Source organism: Battus philenor, unplaced genomic scaffold, assembly GCF_028537555.1.
Source record: "Battus philenor isolate CCGP_79_NKW_IND1 unplaced genomic scaffold, ilBatPhil1.0.hap1 SCAF_21, whole genome shotgun sequence".
Taxonomy (NCBI): Eukaryota; Metazoa; Arthropoda; class Insecta; order Lepidoptera; family Papilionidae; genus Battus; species Battus philenor.
In genome coordinates this window covers 5763831-5783018 of record NW_027181684.1, presented here as the reverse complement: position 1 = coordinate 5783018, position 19188 = coordinate 5763831, and the positions used below count along the sequence as shown (strand labels likewise).

At 35.9% G+C, this 19188-nt stretch overlaps 1 protein-coding gene across 1 annotated transcript in view; it reads left to right on the top strand.

Moving 5' to 3' along the window:
• Rbcn-3A (Rabconnectin-3A) overlaps nt 1–19188 on the top strand; it is a 64481-nt gene that overhangs the window by 20925 nt on the left and 24368 nt on the right. The window contains exons 9-29 of the mRNA XM_068766665.1: nt 993–1153; nt 2099–2181; nt 3936–4118; nt 5049–5233; nt 6276–6383; nt 6459–6643; nt 7223–7337; nt 7761–7950; nt 8601–8748; nt 9107–9305; nt 10244–10459; nt 10703–10854; nt 11897–12042; nt 12889–12995; nt 13383–13687; nt 14914–15198; nt 15412–15669; nt 16345–16494; nt 17246–17397; nt 17664–17727; nt 18695–18772. Of these exons, the coding sequence (XP_068622766.1) occupies nt 993–1153; nt 2099–2181; nt 3936–4118; nt 5049–5233; nt 6276–6383; nt 6459–6643; nt 7223–7337; nt 7761–7950; nt 8601–8748; nt 9107–9305; nt 10244–10459; nt 10703–10854; nt 11897–12042; nt 12889–12995; nt 13383–13687; nt 14914–15198; nt 15412–15669; nt 16345–16494; nt 17246–17397; nt 17664–17727; nt 18695–18772 (3470 nt within the window). The remainder of the gene's footprint in view (nt 1–992; nt 1154–2098; nt 2182–3935; nt 4119–5048; nt 5234–6275; nt 6384–6458; nt 6644–7222; nt 7338–7760; nt 7951–8600; nt 8749–9106; nt 9306–10243; nt 10460–10702; nt 10855–11896; nt 12043–12888; nt 12996–13382; nt 13688–14913; nt 15199–15411; nt 15670–16344; nt 16495–17245; nt 17398–17663; nt 17728–18694; nt 18773–19188) is intronic.

Below are 19188 nucleotides of genomic sequence, written 5' to 3'. Positions count from 1 at the left end.
TGTTAAATTTAGAGTAACAGTTTGTTGTGATATAATGCAGTAAGGAAAATTATTATATTATAAATTTTATTATCTTCGTAATGAATGTGATAATGTCATCCAGGTGGCAATACTTATGTTGATCATTGGGTTACTTAGATTTGTGGTGAATCTTGCAAAATACTGGAAGTTCCCTAAAAAAGTGAAAATATAAGTCCAACAAAATATACGTATAGACGAAGAAGTACCATTAAGTACTATTAAATTCAGTTTCAACGAATTATATTTTCTAATATCCATATATTTGCTTTAAATCTATAAGGGAGAAATAACTCTTAAAATCTCAATTCGCTCCGACTAGCAGGTACTTCCATCGGCGAAATTTACCCATCGCAAAGAGCGTACCATGCTTCTCCCGCATGGTACGCTCTTCTATGCCCACTCAATCGGATGAAAAGCTTTCGTTCAACCGATAGAAATCCAATCAAAGAACCTGTCCACCTGACGTAATACTGTATAATGGTTGTATTAGGAATATATACAAATAATTGTTATCACGGCCTGTTTTTATTTACGTCCTTTGTGGCTTACACAACTAAGCTCTTACAACGCTTTGTCATGCATACCCACGGTATGTTGATGTCGGTAAAATATGCACGTCGACAAGTTGTTGCCCTCTACAAGGTACATGTCTATGTCAGTAGGTATAAAATGATCTCGTGGGCAGACTCAATACATTTTTAAATAAAGAACACCGTTTTGTTTGATACATTGTAATAACGGTCACTGCAATGAGTATACTCCTTTACAATTATCTATTTTATTCACCGAACAAAAATAGTAAAACATTCTGACAACCGCAAAGTAAAAGGGACAGACGTATGTATAACAATCATTGTTCAATCAATTTTTACATTGGACTGCGATTGTTCGATAACTTCACAATGTTTAAATTGTATATATAAATGTAATTCGTGTTACAAGAATTAATTTTTTAATTGCTTCTATTATAGGTCTTCACTTCCACTTAGCGGCGTCAATAAATGCAGAGACTGACATCCCGCTTGTACCTTCCCTGGCGAGCGGTGGTCGGTTTATCTTGCACTGGTTACATAACAAGGAGATGCATTTCACCAGCCAAGCGGAAGCAATACTGCACGACCTCACCAAAAAAGTATATATTGTATAATTTTTAAAGCCCTTTTTTTTTGAAGCCCACTGCAAGGCATAGCCCTCCCCCAAAAATTGCAACGTCTTATGCTGTCTGCATCTAGTGACTTCCTCCGACCTTAACTATCTCGTCAGACAACCTAATGGAAAGCCTACCTGCGCCGCGTCTACCGGCTCATGTACGCCACTCGAAAACATTTCAGTCCCAACGGCCATCGGTTGCACGAGCAATTTGCCCCGCCCACTGCTACAAAGACTAGGCAATTCTTTGAGTTACGGCAGTGATCTTGGTTGTTTTGCAGATTTCCTCATTTCTGACTCGATCTCTCAGCGAAACTACAAGCATTGTCGTTTCCATTTCTCTATCTATATCATGATATATATGGAACTATAAGACTCAAATACCTGAAATGAGTAGTAACATTCCTTTTATCAATCCACAAGTGGGGTTGAAGTAGCGTCCATTAAGTTCTAAAAGTGGGTAACAGCTATGTAACATTTGTGAGCGGTCTGTTGAGCAGTAAAATTCTTGTTATTTTATATTATAAATCGTCATCACCCTTTCAACCCATGGACGCCTGTCATAAGGCATAGGCTCCCAAAGATCTTTATGGGGGGATATAATTTATAATCGACACACTTGATAGGCGGCTGGTTGGCGATCGTAGAGTAGTGTTATGATATGCAGATGAGGCTGCTGCCCATTCTTTGGAAACTTGTTTATGAGCAGTCCAGTGATCGTATATAATTAACACATAAAGTGTGGATTATCTGAAATAATGTCCCGGGAATCAAACCCGACACTAACTACAATCGCAAGTGTCAATCCTCTATCGCTGGGCTACCGCTACCGTATACGTATATAATATAATAAGGTAAAACAAATATAAATAGCAATATTTATTAAAAAAAGACAGGTATTCTTGATATTAATTAACAACTTTTACAGGTTCTAGATAAAGAAGAAAACGAAGAAGCAGGTTCCAGTATGGACCACACCACACACCCGGACGGAGAAAATGAAACAAGTAGGTTATGAAAATTTAAAGTAATAAATATATAATAAAGTTTGATTTTTGATATATCATATATGCGATGTAGGATGCATAATATTCATAAATCAAAAGAAGCGTTTGAAAGTTGCTTTTTGCAGTCGGCTCGGTTTCGCTGACAAGCTGTTACATATCCATGTTGCGGCGAAACGTAACGCTTTATTGCTTATTCCATGCTGCTCTTAGGACCTAGACGATCAAGTCAGCATCTGAATAGAGTACAGTCGGAAGACAATAGCAATAGTGATGAACAACCAGGTGAGTTGTTACTAAGTAAGAATTTAGGGAACACATACATATCACCTCCAGACATTAGCCAAGATCGGATGCATATTTACTTAAAAACATATCTAAGTATCTATGAAAGCAAAATTTAATCATTGTGAAAGAGGTCCATTTCTAATCCAACTAGATTGGACAGCATTCAAGAATCTACAAAACATCTTCTCAACCATTATTTCTCAGTGCAATTAGACCAAGATCTAAAATCAACATGTGCTTTCAGTGTGGACTTATGGCAGTGAAATGTGGTCTCTCACTAAGGAGTTCCACTGTTAATACTTGAAAATTATCTCCGAGATTGAATTAAAAAATAGGGGATATATAGACAAACAATAGTAAGCGTCATATAAGTAGGAACGGTGGTCGATATGGTTTTAACGTTCTGAAGTTGGAACGTTCACTCGCAAGGTGTGATGGATAATCTTGATAAGGTTAAGATACTGGATGCATATTCCAATCGGTGCTATTAGAAATGTATGTGCGGGAAGGCTATGTCCAGCTGTGGATGCCCTTCAACTGCAATGAAGGTTATGAATTATGGAGGTTTCAATGTTAGTTACACAAAGATAAATTAATTAAAAGAACTATTTTCGAAGTAAACATCTGCACACATGCAAGTAATGTTATCTGTCTGTCTATCTATCTGTCTCAGTTGCAATGAGATTGGCTATATTGTATTTTAATTTAAAATAGGTTTCCATAATAATACGACAATTCAACTTCAGGTAAATATGCATCTGATTATTCAATTACACAGCTACAGCAGTATTACGCTTTAAAAACATTTTTATTGTTATTCTAATATTATAGCTTTTGTGTACAATTTCATATTTTTACTGAATAATATGTTAAATTGGTTTTGCTTATCTAATATTAACATGAAGGATTTTTATGTAATATTCATTTTAATGTTATTACCAACATATTATACATATACTTTTGTGCGCTTGTGTGCAGTGGTTATTAAGCCTCAGCAATAAAAATACATATATATAAATTTGTCTCATGTTGTGACTCGCTGAATTGATTTAAGATTTCCCTAGAAATTTGAAGTTCATATATTACTATTGCTGACACTAGTCTTATAATAACACTACTAATTGTATTTTGCAATTATTAAAAAAGGTTATTCAACGTAAAACTAATATTGTAAGTTTCTTTTAAACACAATTGAATTTATCTAAGGGGCTTTAAAAACAGCCTTAATGGACGAATTATTACAAATTTGTTCGGTGAAGATGTTCATCTTACAATTCGTCTCGGAGAGTCTTCCTTAAACTGTTACATGGCTCATCAGCCCCGAGCACCTGTACAGTTAATCCAAGAAAAGCTGACAAGTTACCTTTACCTACCAGTCCATTTTTAATTGCACGATGTTTATAAATATCGACTGTCCAGATATATCCATTTATTCGTTTTTGTCATTGAATAATATATCTGATATTCAGGTAGCGGAAATCACAGTCACCCGAGCCTTTCAAACACGACATCTATCAACTCTATCGCGACGGATGTGACGTGCACTCACCTGCCCGATTCGCTAGACGCCAAGATCGAAGCCCTACTGCGCGACTGGCATCAGAGCCCGGACCTTCTGTTCTCAATACATCCGGTCGACGGCAGCTTCCTCATATGGTTAGAGCTAAATATATTCGATAACATAAATATGGATGAATTTTATTTGTTATACCTCATTTTTTATCATGATTGATCTTTTATTAACATAATAATAATAGCAGTACTTTATACATTAAATAGATGCGTAATAGGCTTATGCGCTAATGCTAAGAGCGAGACAACGAGAAAAAAATATTTAACACAATAAAAAGAATCTGTCCCTCCCTTAGATAGGGGCGAGAGTATTTAAAAAAAAAACTACAATTGAGATTTTTAATTGCCTGTATCTCTATAAGCGACTGTTTACCTTTGTTGTTTTATGCCTTTTTCTTCAATTTCAAGAGACCTTATTAGATTTAAAAGACCAAATGTGAGTTGGTATATATTTTCTATAGTTGTAAGAACTAACATATCCTGCTTTTGTGGATTTCTAGCTCACTTTTTATATAGTGAGAAACTTCTATAAGAGAAATACAGATTGCCCGTAAGCTCTTACTTACCTAGGTTTGACATGATGTGTTGTTTGTGTTTCATGCACGACAACCACTCCATGTGCGGAAGTGGCTAGATATTGGTCCTTTCTTATTTAGGATGGACTTCCGCAAAGAAACGCCTGATTCCATTAAATATTTAAGATCAGCATGCCTAGCTGAACAGGCGAGGTTATACATCAAATTAACTAAGTTACATCGGGTGGCAGCTCAAAACGTTTGGTTTAACCAACAGTGTAAGCGGTTAAACGGTTGTGTAGTTGGCATTGTCTGTCGCATGCGCATTTACGAGCGGGCTGGCGGGCGGTGCACTTTCATGCACGACAACCACTGCATGTGCGGAAGTGGCTAGATATTGGTCCTTTCTTATTTAGGATGGACTTCCGCAATATAACGCCTGATTCCATTAAATATTTAACATGATGTGTTTTGACTTTTGATATCTGGTGTTGATCAGGGTGTGCGAGTGGCTGGACGAAGTACAAGCGGGCGCGATCCGGCAAGCGCAGGTTTCGTTCTCCGCGCGCATACCGAGTGCATTCCCGTTGGGTGATGCGACCACCATGTGCACGCCGGCTGCGCTCTACCATGCTGCCGCTCAACCCCTGCACGTGCGACATCGCACCAAGCCTGTCGCGCCTGGTACGTTCCATTCTTCATCCTTTTGTATTCAAGTAATGAGAGTCGACGTTGACCGACCGGTCATCTAGGTGATCTTTGGAGGTCAATGCATTTGGAGTCTTTCGGCTGACATAATGATGATGATGAAATGAAAATTTTATTTGATGGATCATACTTGTCTACAACGCTTTGTTGCTAGGGGAGGATCACTTTTGCCACTTCGCCAGTGAAAATGCTTTCCGCTTGTAACTAGTACCATACACAAATGAGTGGCGTAATCTAAATGTCTAATACAAACGACACGAAAACACATTTTATGAAAATAAAACTAACAATATTATTTTTCTTATCACCTTTAAGAATTTATACAATGAATTGCATGTATACCTATTTGGCTCGTTAGTTTTCGAAATTTATATTTAATTTAGCTTTCATTTATCAAGAATATACGAATTTATCTTTCAAACCATTTTCTCTTATTAAATGTTTGGGTTAGTATAGAAAAAATATTCTTTCACGGCGCTGAACCTAAACTTCTATTTTATTAATAAACTGCTTAAGTAATTCATTGTACTGTGCTTAGAATTTAAATCAATGTATTGTAAAGTTAGTGTATCTTTTTTCGTTCTATATTTATTTTAACATTTCTTGCCTTGCTTAAAATACCAATTTATCTAAATGCAGAATAAAGTTTCCTTTTATCAGAAAACACAGCGACGAATTGAAACATTAAGCAAAATCCTTTATTTACTCACTATAAAAATGGACGACGGAATTAATAAGTAAATAAACAGTTTTTTTTTATATTCTGTATAACTATTTCAGAAGTAATACTTGCGGTAATCGCCCTATTAGTTATACGTAGATATTTTTTACTTACTAACACTCGTTTATAGCTTAAAAATGTTATTATTGTGTTATAAAATATACGATAAAGCATGGCGTAAAAGTATTTTTTATTTAGCTTTCTATTATCCTTAATATTTTAACTTTTGTTTTCTATATATGTATCTTTTGTTACGATGTGGAGTGTTTTATTTATTTATTAATAGTCTTATTTTAGGACCACAACCCCCCGAACCTGTGACGACTCCTTTAGCAAGTGTGCAGGAAGAAAAAGACGAGAATGAATGGCCTCAGCCTGATGAACAGAAAGAGACACAAGAAAATGGTATTTATGACCATAATAGATATACAAATCTCTTTTGTCACAATTTTTTAAACGAAAGTTATAATTTTTTTTCAGGTCATCGCGAGGAAAATAACAATGATATGCAACGCAGAACAAGTGTAGCGACGGAAGACATAGGCGACAATCAAGATGGAGATGTACTGGAATCAGCACCGGTCATCTCTATGGTGACTAACCACACAAACGGAACATTAAACCTATGGCAGCTGACATTCGACGACAAATCTAAATTTTCACAGGTAATTTGATAATATAATTTTTACTTGAATGGTTCCTTGTCTAATTTACGTTCCTGTGCTCTATCCAACATGCGTACAAAAATTGCGTGGGGTGAACGATCGGGAAACAATTATATGCTACCGTCAATATTACACTTTTATTAATAATTATATATTAACTTATGATAATATAAATCACTAGAGTTTATGGCAGATCTGAATATTGACTTTTAATATATCACTTTAAATATTATTCTGTGCTTAATTTTAAATATTAACTTTGTAATGTTTTTCGAATCACGTTTTAAAGAGCATTGCGCCAACAAGCTCACAAGATTATGTTACATATAGTTTCTCATTCATTGTCATATTTATAAATTTTTTGAAGTATCGTCATTCTCAAATCTAAACTTTAATGGTTTATAAAACTTATTTCTTATATAATATGTTATATTAAAGATATAGTATGAGGTTATAATACAGAATATGTAGTATACAGTCATAAAGAATAATTTCCTATTTCTCATATTTATTCTAGAATGACGCCGAAAACATAATCATTTTGATTTAATAATTTATAAATGATTTTTTATGTTACAGGTGCTATCGATAGGCCACGCATCGAGAGCGTCCGGACACAGATTTAGGGTCAACGACATCACCTGCCATCCAGTATTACCGTTACTGTTAACTACAAGTCATCATAATATATCTGGTAAATAGTTTTATTATTAGCTAATTGATATACTGTATAATAAGGTTAAATTTTCATAATTTCTACCTATTTATATCTATTCTGCACCAATTTCTTTTTACTGGGATTTCTGATTTTCTCTCCACTGTTGTTGGATATACAAATCTCAGGTTAATAGGAAACAAAACACTTGAAATCACAGTTTAAGAGAAAACAGTTCATCAATATAGCAACATGTGCATGTGTGAACGCGTCGAAACTTTCGACTGACCGTTTGACGGCCAGACGTAGACTATTATTGTTTGTGTAAATGCATCCTTAGATCGTTATCACTAACCAAAAAGAGAAGAATAAAGTACATTTTCTGGCTTAACTCTGTCCAGCGAATACCCACATTTTGTGTGAAGATGTCAGAAAGGTGTAACAAGGAGGTTTATGTGTCAGATGCGGAGCGTGGCGTGCAGCGCGCGGAGGAGGCGGCTGCGGGCGGACTGTGTTCGGAGCTGATCATGTGGCGCGTGGAGTGCGTTGGCCCGCTCGCCAAGTCGGGCGGCGTGGCCGAGCTCGCCCGTGTCAACTCGCCCCACCTATCCGCTTTCAGCAATGTCGCCTGGCTACCCACACTGCTGCCTAGGTACACATGAGTTCCTGTATGCTCTGTTTAAATGGTTATTTGGAGGAGGGGGGAATCTATAGGCCTTGCCTGATGGGGCGGATTCGGTTACGTGGGATTTCTACCAACTCCAACCCTCTGCTGGTCCTCCTCTATGCGCTGTGACGGGCTCTAGGTATCCATTACGATTATTTATATTCTTCCTACAGTTCCGCGCTGTGCCCAGTATGTGTTGTTCAAGATACCCCTGAACTAGCTGTTTCAGCATGTTTTGCCAAAACTCACGGCGGCCTAAAGTGAAATTAAATACTGTTTAGTTAAATACACTTTTTTGGACACCTTTCAGCAAAACACTAATATTAGTATTGATCGAGTTGTCCTTTCGGGCAAGAGCCTTAGTCGAGATTCTTTCCCGCAAGTTGTTTTATTGTTACTGTAGTAAGGTAACTTCCAATTTGTGTGGAGCCTTCGAAATTTGTTATTATATGCCCACCCGACTTAATCAAACAAACCTAAGGGCGCCTTTCCGATGTCACCCGATTAAACCGCCCACACTCACCTGATGGCAAAAAAAAAATCATTTTTGTAATTATTATTGTCATGTATATGTTATGTATATGATAATACATAAAAATATATAGTATAACCTTAAAGTTAATGTTTATTTTCAGCTCCACATTAGGAAACTTATCAAACTCGCCATCCGCTTGCTTCGTAGCCAGCGACGGTGAAAGTCTGAGACTATTTCAAGCTGTTATAGATGCGCGTACACTGCTTGCTGAAATAGCGACGTCCGAGCGACGACACAAAGACACTATGGTAATTTTTTTTTTTACAAATACAGGCAATGTTTATTATTAAATAAATATTATTATAGCGTTCAGGAGTTTTTGGTTGATCGAAATGTTTGGATTGTGGACTTATTTGCATGATTAATATTATAATGTACCTATAAAAAAGAACAAGTATTGAGTTTTTGACCGGCTCTTCTCAGCAGATCGGCATTTCGAGCCGATGATAGCTTACTACTTATAATGTTAAAATAATCGACGATTCAAACGTGGCATGTGCCTACTTGAATAAAGATGTTTTGAATTTGAATGAGATACCTTTGTCATATAATGTAGTTTTTCACTTGTATCTTCTTAAAGCGAGTCCTTTCTTTGTTATAAAACAGCAACATGACACAATGTCCCTATCTTCGGAGTCGAGTGCGGACGAGGGAGGCGTGCCCCTTCACGAACGCATACGCATCGTGTCGCAACAATCGACAGCTCGGCCCGGAGCTGTCATACAACTGCACGCCATTGCAGACGCCGCACACGACTGGCACAACACGCAGCTCTTGCACGTGTTTCAGGAGCAGCTTATTACCGGTAACTGACCTCCGTTCACATCTTTAACATAATGATGTACTGATAATGAGTGATGGGTAATTAGACGGGTGCTTGCAAAAGATCATTATTTTTGAGAGGAAATTCTTAACTAGGCATCTCACCTGTCCACTTCCAACGAAAGGGCTATTTTTGAGTCTCCTTGGGTCTTTTTAACGCCTGTTATTAACTACGGGAATGCTTCCCCCACCACTGTGGTAACCGCGGCTACCCTGTTCGTCGATTGTTTGGAGAAGAGCTGAAACTTCTTACTATTTATAGTAAAATGCTTTAGAAATTTTAGTGTTAACAAAGCCGCTGTACTGCGCCTTAGTTAACCCTTTCGGTGCTAACAGCGCCATTTGGCGATCGGCTATAGACACTTTCTCTCGGTGAACAGCGTACCTTTGTTTTATATTATCGTGTCAATAATTGCATGACCATGGTCATTAATTTATTGGTTACCAACGCCAAACTGCCTATGATTCCTATGCGGATATTTTGTCACATAACCAAATACAAACCAAAAGTATTAATTTTGCTCCTATCATGGCTGAGAGCGTAATTCGTTTTTAGTGGCTCCGCAACGTAAGGGTTAAATATGTGGAGAGACGGGGTTGGGGGTGTTAGTCCGTTACATTACGTTTTTTTTTACGAGTTTATGCTCTTTTTTCTTAAACTTCCAACTTGATGGGCTTTTCTAAGGCTGTCATGCAGTTTCTGTATCACTAAAAGTCCCTTATCACCATTATGTCTTAGTGATCCATCTTTTTATTCTCTTAGTGATCTTCAAAAGTTCTTATTGAATTCCTATTAAAATGAACCATCTCGTATCTAGAAGTAGAAAAGCACTGTTATTACGTCTAAAAATATTGAATGTTTTATTAAAAATATAATAATTTTCCCCCTATCAGGCTAATTTTTTCATTTACTCACAACAGGCGAAAGAACAACAACAGACACTGACAGCGCCGACTCGGGTGTCGAGGGATCGGAAGTTAATACTATTACTGAAGCGGGATTCGAAGCTATTGTCGACTTGCGGAAGGCGGCAGTATTTAACGAACCGTTTTATATAGTCGTGTTAGAACGTACTGACGGAGGATCAACGGTGCATATGTGGAGGCTGATGGTTTCATCTCAAGCTGACCCTTCAGGTAACGGGACCATTATAAACAAAATAATTATAAGAATGTAGTCAGTTGAACATGATTTATTTGTAAAGATATCTAGTAGTAATTTCAATATATTTTTTAGAATATGAAGAGGTGACTTGGCCGCGTGATTCATTGCAAATATATTATGTATTCTTATTAATTATAATTTCTAGTTTTATAAATAATACGGCGACAATTTTCTAAATTTAATTAAAAACTAAATGCATTTTTTGTGATTTTTAGATGATATGACAAACAGTATGATGTATGTACCCGATAGTGCTTTGGTCCAAGAAGAAGAAGGCGAATCCCGTAAAAACTCAGTATCTGTTGACGCAGACCGAGCGATACCACCGCCACCCATACACTCTCATCTATCTATTTCCACTAAAAAGGTTAGAAATTATAAATGCTATATACACTATATCATATAATAGTAAGATCACTGGTTAATGAACTTTTTAAACCAGAACAAAGTTATGTACGCATTGTTTTTCATCAAAAATACGCGTCGCGATTGTTCATGTAGACATTCTCTGCCAAAACAAATTTCATGGTATTAAACTGGTAAAGAACTACATAGTAAATTTCAAGCCGACCTTATATTAAAAACACACGATAATTCCATTACGAAACGTACCTAAATTTTTTGACGGCAGTGGGGCGCAAAAGCACTGCCTTATTTAACTTGAAACTTACGCTGCGCTCTTATGCTTCGAGTTTCAGTGTCTCTGTTGACCTAAATGCTTAGCCGACTCTCCCCGATGACACATCCATAACATATTTTAATCTATTTTTACCACATCAATGCTTGAACCGTAAAGGAAAATCGTACGAAAAGAAGTATTAAAATTGATTGATATTTATATAAATAAGAGTGTTTTATTTGATAACATCAAGTCAAAATATGTCCCGCAGATTTCGTGCGTCCTTGCAAGAATGGCTTAGCAGTCAAACTGTTAAATTTTATTACAACAAAGTTTCTGGAACATTTAATTTAATAGAGAGTACAATGTATGTTACTCTTGTTTCAGAAAGAAAATTGATCATATATTTTAATGTAGAAAAAGTTACATAGGGTCGGTTAACGTTATAAATCAGCTGAGTTTAATGCATCCACTATAAAATTAAACTTGTACTCTTTCCATTACTCTTAAATAAACAGTATTATAGTGTAACAGAAAAGGCTGTATCATGCCATAGGTACATGCGTGGAGGGGCGACAGGGGTTTGAATATAGGCCGCTTAGTTTCATCAGTCCGCCGTCAACGACCAACATGCTCCTTTTTTCTTGACCCCCACCGCTTTATAGCTGCTTCATAGGATTACATTAGATTGTATCTTCCAGTAATCTTGACCATGAATTATTTGAAGACGATTTTATAATGTAAGCAATAAATAATTGTTTATAAACTTCTTAATAATATTTGTTTAAAGGTTTGCGAGTGTCCATTGTCCCTGCCGGACGGCGTGGACGTCATTCACGCGACCCCCGCCGCAGGACATTTAAGTTCCGCCTCTATTTACCCGGCCTGTTTGGCGCCATACATATTAGCTACTGCGTGCTCTGACAGCACTTTGAGGTATTTAAATTATCCACTTTAATAATAACTGTTTTGCGTATAAAATACGATTTATGGGTTTATAAGTGGTGTATACAAATATAATTTACAATTTTTTAGCAGTATATGCAGTATAAAAACCTTTAACTCCGGTGTTAGTTAATAGTGTGTAACGATACTAGGATTTTCGCTTCAGAAATACCAACTTAATCATAATAGCTGTGAGCGTATAGCTAAAATTACGATAAAAAATCATATTATTACTTAACTTATATTGCGGTGTTATATTTCCTTCACTTTAAAGAGATTCTGATTAAGGACATTTTAAATTTACCTAATATGTTATAAAAATGTACTTTAAAACACTTTATATCTCAATTTGTCACATTTTGTGGTAACTAGTAATTGTTGTATATAAAGTTTTATCATAATTATGATTATATAACAGATATAAAAATCCCTATACAGTTGTATAGCAACATACATACATCATCATCACCATCAGTTATGTAATGGCAGTAATGGCCTGTCGGAAACGGCATGGATCCAGATTCTTCTGGCGAACTTAACAAGGCTGTCTGTGCACCTTATAGTTGGACGTGCTCCGCTTCACAAGCCAGTCCGTGTTCACTTCAGAACCTTAAGATCAAACTATAGATGTACTGATTTCATAATATATATATATATATATATATATATATACACACACACACACACAAACACACATATATATGTGTGTATATATATATATGTAATGAAATAAGTACATTTGTGATAAATTTATACGCGACGTTTTCTTGTAAAGGAATGTCGGACATTAAATATTTCATATTCGTATGGCTAAGCAATAGTGAATTTTTTTTTTAGGTTTTGGAAATGTAACGTCACAAAGAATGAAAATGACGAATTGGAGTATACTTGGAAAGAGTGGGAGATGATGAACAAGGATCAAGAGTCAGCTATTGATATTCCAGGTAAGTTTGTTTAGATTATGTGCTAATAATGGATTTTTGTAAATTGTTTGCAAATTAAAACTTATCAAAATATTTTAAGGGTATAGTAATTTAAACGGATTTGTTTTTTTGTATCTTTAAGTTCCTGAGCATAAACAACATAGACACTAAAACTTTCGACCTTAGACTTCGATTGCTTTTGGGTAACGACACCGACAATAAGAACTTATATAAATACCATCGAATTACTTCATGAAGTGTTAGCCTAAGCGACATCTAATAAAAAAAGTCTGGGTAAATGTCCTCTTCAGCGCTCTATCACCTAAAACTCGGTGAAGCTATGAATGCTAACGCGTTATCAGCTTTTGTAAAAGACGTAAAGAAACAAATAATTTTTTCACTCCACAGGCCAGCCTCTGCATATCAGTGCAGCGTACTCGGGTCGTATTGCGTGCGCGTACAAATGCGGACGTTCGTTCACAAGACCAAAGGCCACGAACGCGACCGCGAATAGTACGGATGCGCGTTTCGTCAACCTGTGCGTATGTGTTTACGAATGCGAGAGCACAGGCGGCGCGGAGTGGCTTCTCGAGGACACCATACCGTTGAGAAACGTGAGCTTGCCTCGCGTGGGAGTGAGCGTGGATACACAGATAGATCTATCCTATCTCCATGATACTTCGTTCATGCAAAAGAAGCAAAGGTTAAATCAGGTTAGAATAAATTATATAGTAAATTAGCTACGTTGGCAGACTTTATCACGTTAACTACCACGCCACGCATGGTTGCAGGGTTATTAATAAAGTTATGGAGAATGCCAAACTTTGTAACATTCTTTATAATACTGGGGTTGGTTGGGACAACTTGGACAACAAGTTGTTGTTTTCTTCACATTATCTCGTGTTTTTGATCTGCCCATTCGACGAATTTTATCTGCATAACACTGTTTGCATGCGCGTTTAATGCTTATTCCGGAATCATTTTTTCAAACAGCAATATGATACTGTTTTGGACGAGAACATGTATTTGTTGTACTATCTATCAGACAACCCAAATAATTTTGAAGTTAATATTTCCCTAAATCTTCTAATATTTACATCTTTCTTTCCTCGCTTCTAAAACAAATAAGTTTTTCCTTTTCGACATTTGAACGAATTATTAGGGTAGAGATTTTCAGTTATACCACTCGCTACTTGGCAAATAGTAAAACTAATCCTACACAATACCGAAATAAGAAACAAGTGCGAAGTATCGAAAATAAATGACTGAGCATCATACTATGGAAACAAACGGGGTGGGCGGCTGTTCTTGCGACAAAAAACGATTCGCATTTTAAAAATATCGGAATACACTACGTATAGCGGTATACGTGGCCTACGGGGATTTTACTGTAAACGCGCGTGGCAGTCAACGTGTTATAGTGCAACCAAAACCGTGTCACCTAACCATAGGTCAGAATGGCGAGTAGGGGCGGAAGGCAGACTGACAAATGAGCAATCGTTATACCCCTGCACACACCGGGATACCAAGGTTTCGGTAGCGTAATAGTAAAAATGTCACTGTTTTCATTGTTTCAAATATTTGACAGCTAGGACATGTTTCAATTGAATTATTGACAAGTACGATAAAGCAGAGTTGTCGTTTTATTTCATATTATCCTTATGATTGTTCCATTTCTCTTCATTAGAACCTTCCGCATGTATTAAAATGTGTAAAAAAATCGTCAAATTGGTTGAACCGTTCTAAAATGCCGAATTTGAAAACTCATTTGCCATTTTTTTCAATTATTTTAGTTTATTGTTCAGTTTACGTGTGGTGATTTTAATATTTTTACTGTCTATATGTAAACAATTCAGCCGGTTTTTGTATTGTTGATATTTCCCTCAAAAATTTATAGGGAGTAGGGATTTAAAACTTACTTTATCATTGAATGTTCCAGGTCCTCCAAACCTTATCGTCTGATGAAAGCAGAAATAATCGCAACGGCGATGGCGATTCGGGTAAATCGGCTGGACTTTTAGCTGTGCCGTCTTTCAGCACATTACAATCTCTTCGCAAAAGTATCATGGAGAATGGAAACACTTGCCCTTTGACACAGAAACACCTCGTGCAACTAGATTGGGTCTCGAAAGAGGATGGCTCACATATCTTGACGGTAGCTGTGGGTTCCAGAGTCTTGCTTTTTACGCCAGTTTCAAGTGATTTAGCTCAAGCAAACTTAAAGGTATTACAATAATATTAATATTTTTATATATATAATAGTAAATTTGGGCATTGATTAACCCAAGATACAAAATTTATAGGTCGATAAATTTTACAACTTACATTCGTGTGTATACATATCATATTATCGTTCATTGTTATGATATTCACAGATTATATATGTTATGTAATTACTTCAAACTTTATGTTTATTTCTTTCATTAATTTTTTTAAGGCTATGAAAGAATCAATAAACAATAATCGTCCAATATTAAGAAAGGCTTCATCTCTTGCTGCGCCTTTATTCGTCGAGGAAATAAGATGGATGCAATTGCGAAGAATCGACCTGAAAACAGCGGATGGATTGCCACCGCTTCCCATGCAGATATCGTGGGTCCGTGATGGTATCTTAGTGGTTGGGATGGATTCAGAAATGCATGTTTATTCTCAATGGAAGCCGGAGAACCAACAAGTGCCATCAGGGCAGATGCAGGTATTAAATATTTTGATCTATTCACCAGATGCAGTCAATACAGGGCATATTCAACCATGCTTTTATAAGCATTTGAAAGGGATAGATTGTAAAACCAATAATTGTAAAGAAATTTAAAGATGCGTTTACATGGTTCTTTTTTTAAAAGTTAATATGTTTTATTATAGTCTTCTCGATTGACAATTAATTTCATCCCGATATTTTTGTTGCTGGTTTTGTTAATATATTGTACACACTGTGCAAACAATACACGTAAACATCCTTAGCAGGTTATAACTGAGATTAAAATCAGTTCTGTATGTTCTACTTTACCCCTTAAGTTTTCTCTTTCATGTGATTACATTTCCTAATTGCGATATTTTTGTTTCATTATATTCTTTTATAACTTCTTTTGAATTTGATTGATGTTAAATATTTGATAGCTAGAGATATTTAAAGACAGGTGTTTTAACTTCCTTTGTGTTGTTTTTATGAAATGAAAAGTGTTGTTTTACTAATGCTCTTCACTATTTTTTCATTTTTTATAGCCAGAAATACTTTTGTGCCTTAATGCAATGAACGTTCTCGAATTTTGTGCTTAACAACACGTTTGGCTATTCATTATTTATTTATATACAGATATATTTTATCAAACTTAAATAATAGTTTAGCTGTTAAATTTGCACCTTTCTGTAGGAGATAGAGGAAGGCAGCGAGTCGCGTGCACTTCGCGATTCAGATTTGCGCGTGTCCGCGCCGCATTTGCAACGAGTCTCTTCGATCAACCTTCAACTTTTAGAGAGAGATGCGAGAAGAAGAAACAAGACACCATCTGATCAACCACAAGTATGTGGATCAATGTATTTATTTATTTACACTTTTTTTACACCATAAACTAAAAATTTAAAAAAGAAACAATTCATATGGTACAAGAGGCAGTCTTATCGCTCGGGCGACCTCGACCAGAAAACCTTTGAATGTAGATGACAGACATGAAGAAGAGGGCAGCTTAGGGTGTATGTACATATACATGCATTACTATACACACATACATACATACAAGAATACTATATATATATATATATATATATATATATTATTACATTATATAAGTACGTACGTTATGCAATTTATATTTAGTGGAGAGGGGTAAATTCCATAAATAAGTATGTTATGTAACTGATTCCATGTTATCATATTCAAATCGGACGCACTGCACGCACTGCAAGGCATACGTCTTTCCCAAAGATCGCAACTATGATGTCTTGCGCTGCTCGTATCCAGACACTTCCTGCGACTCTATGTCTTAGAACCACCTAGTGGGGGTCTATCCATATAGTTTTAGTCAAATTAATAAAACACTGCGATAAAACATTAAATTTAATTTCCTTTTACATTAAACTAATTATTATTATCAATAATCCATTGATATTATTGTTATCAATTCCGTCATTTAATGCTACTCCTATCAAATTTTATATTTCCTGGAGGCATTACAATACTGGTGGGTACCTACATGCAAATACAAATACTAAAACTTTTACCCTTTAAATACACATTAACTAATTAATTTTCTTAATCTTTTTTTTTTCGCCAGCCATTACTTAACTATATGCCTGACTATGGATTATTTGAAGCTTCGCAAATGGCTTGTCCAGTTCTACCACAATATCACCCCAAACAATTAATGGAGCTACTGAATAGCGGGAAAATTCGATGGGTGAAGGCTATACTCGCACATTTAGTCAGGTAAATATTTTGCAAATTATCAAAAAATATTTTGTTAAATAAGTACGTACAATCGAAATAATTTAATATAAAAATGAGTTTTGTACAAACAACCTGAACACATACGCGACAGATAACTCATTGCAGTTTTAAGAAAGCATTGGATAAAATAAACACAATATAAATTAAACCAACTATCGCTGAACAAAGTAGTAATAATAAGAAGTATTTTTATATCAATTATTTTATTCTTGTAAAACATACAACGGTATAGTTTGACGTTTCAGATGTATTGGAGGATCATATACAAGCCGTAGTTCTCAAGGCGATGAGGACAGTGTCTCGCGGCAGGTAAAATTTTTGATAAAAGCTTTCATTAGCCTCTGTCATCGCAATACGAGCTCACTATATGGAATCAACAGCAATATGTGAATATTATGACATTCTCATAGGCTACACACCATAGCCACAGTTTCAATGTCGCTTCGCATTTGTGAATTATATGAAACAGATTATATATCACCTGACTAAAAACAGACTATTGGCACGATCATTCCTTGCAATGATTTCGAATACGAGACGAGAATATCTAGGTGTAGGATTGAGTGCTATTAAGTTACCAACATAAATATAGCTGTTGAGAAAATAAGAAAGAATTGTTCAAGCTGTATAGAATAGTTACTAATATGTAAATTATAATACAAAAATAGTATTTAGAAAACTAGTGTAATATAATGATTTAACCTGTAAACTATATTATCACTAACATTTCACTTTAAAGTTTTAAAATAATGTCACATGTAAAATATTACGTATTTTGTGCATACGATTGCCAACATCAAGATTATGGCAAAATTTAAAATTATAATTTTTAACAGTTTAAAAAAAGGTTTGAATTGTAAACAAAGTAAGTAATTATCATTTTTGATCGGGTGTAATTAGATAATTATTTTCCAAAAAAGTTTCTCTAAGAAATCATGGAGGTGGCTTCAATTAATTGCATAAATTAGTCCATTCGTCACATCGGTCCATTCGCAAAATGCTTATAAAAATTACTTGTCATAATTAGCAAACTCGAACGTAAGTGAATATGTACCATAATATTCTATCTCTGTTTATGATTTTAACTAGTCTTATATATTGGTGTACGTATCTACATATTTCACACGTGATGTTGGCAATCTCGTCGCTGTCGCATGACGTATGCGGCCGTGAAATGATAACGTAAACAGCTAAGGCTCATGCATGTATGGCCATGAATGTATAATGGCGGTGCACTGGTACGCACGGCGGCTTGTGCATGTGGCGTGTGTTGCAGCGCGGCTGGTCGCGGTCTCGCACGCTGTCAGTGTCCTTTGCGGCCGGAGCCGCTTCGCCTCTTGACGGCGTCACACAGGTAAACAGTATTAACCGAAATTGACTTTTGATATAGGATATTTAATGAGGTAAATATTGTCATTCAAAAATCAAACTTATAATCCCACAATAACAACCGATTCAGCTGAAGTCAGCCTGTCTCCGGCAACCTAAAAGTAGATCAAACACAGAGTCACGGACTAAGCGACGTAAGGACTTAGCGGTATCCCAATCCGAGAAATAATTTATTGAACGTCTCGAGACGAAATACGCGAAGGACTTGTCGACTTTGGTTAAGCTCCTTTCTTTTAACCTTCTAGCGGGCACGAGTCGTACTTTTTACCTACAGCAAATTTATAAATAAATATTGAATAATTTGTTGTTTTACTGACCAATACAAGCGGGGGTTCAATCAGAAAATTAAATGTTTATAGATATTTCAAAAACTTCACAATT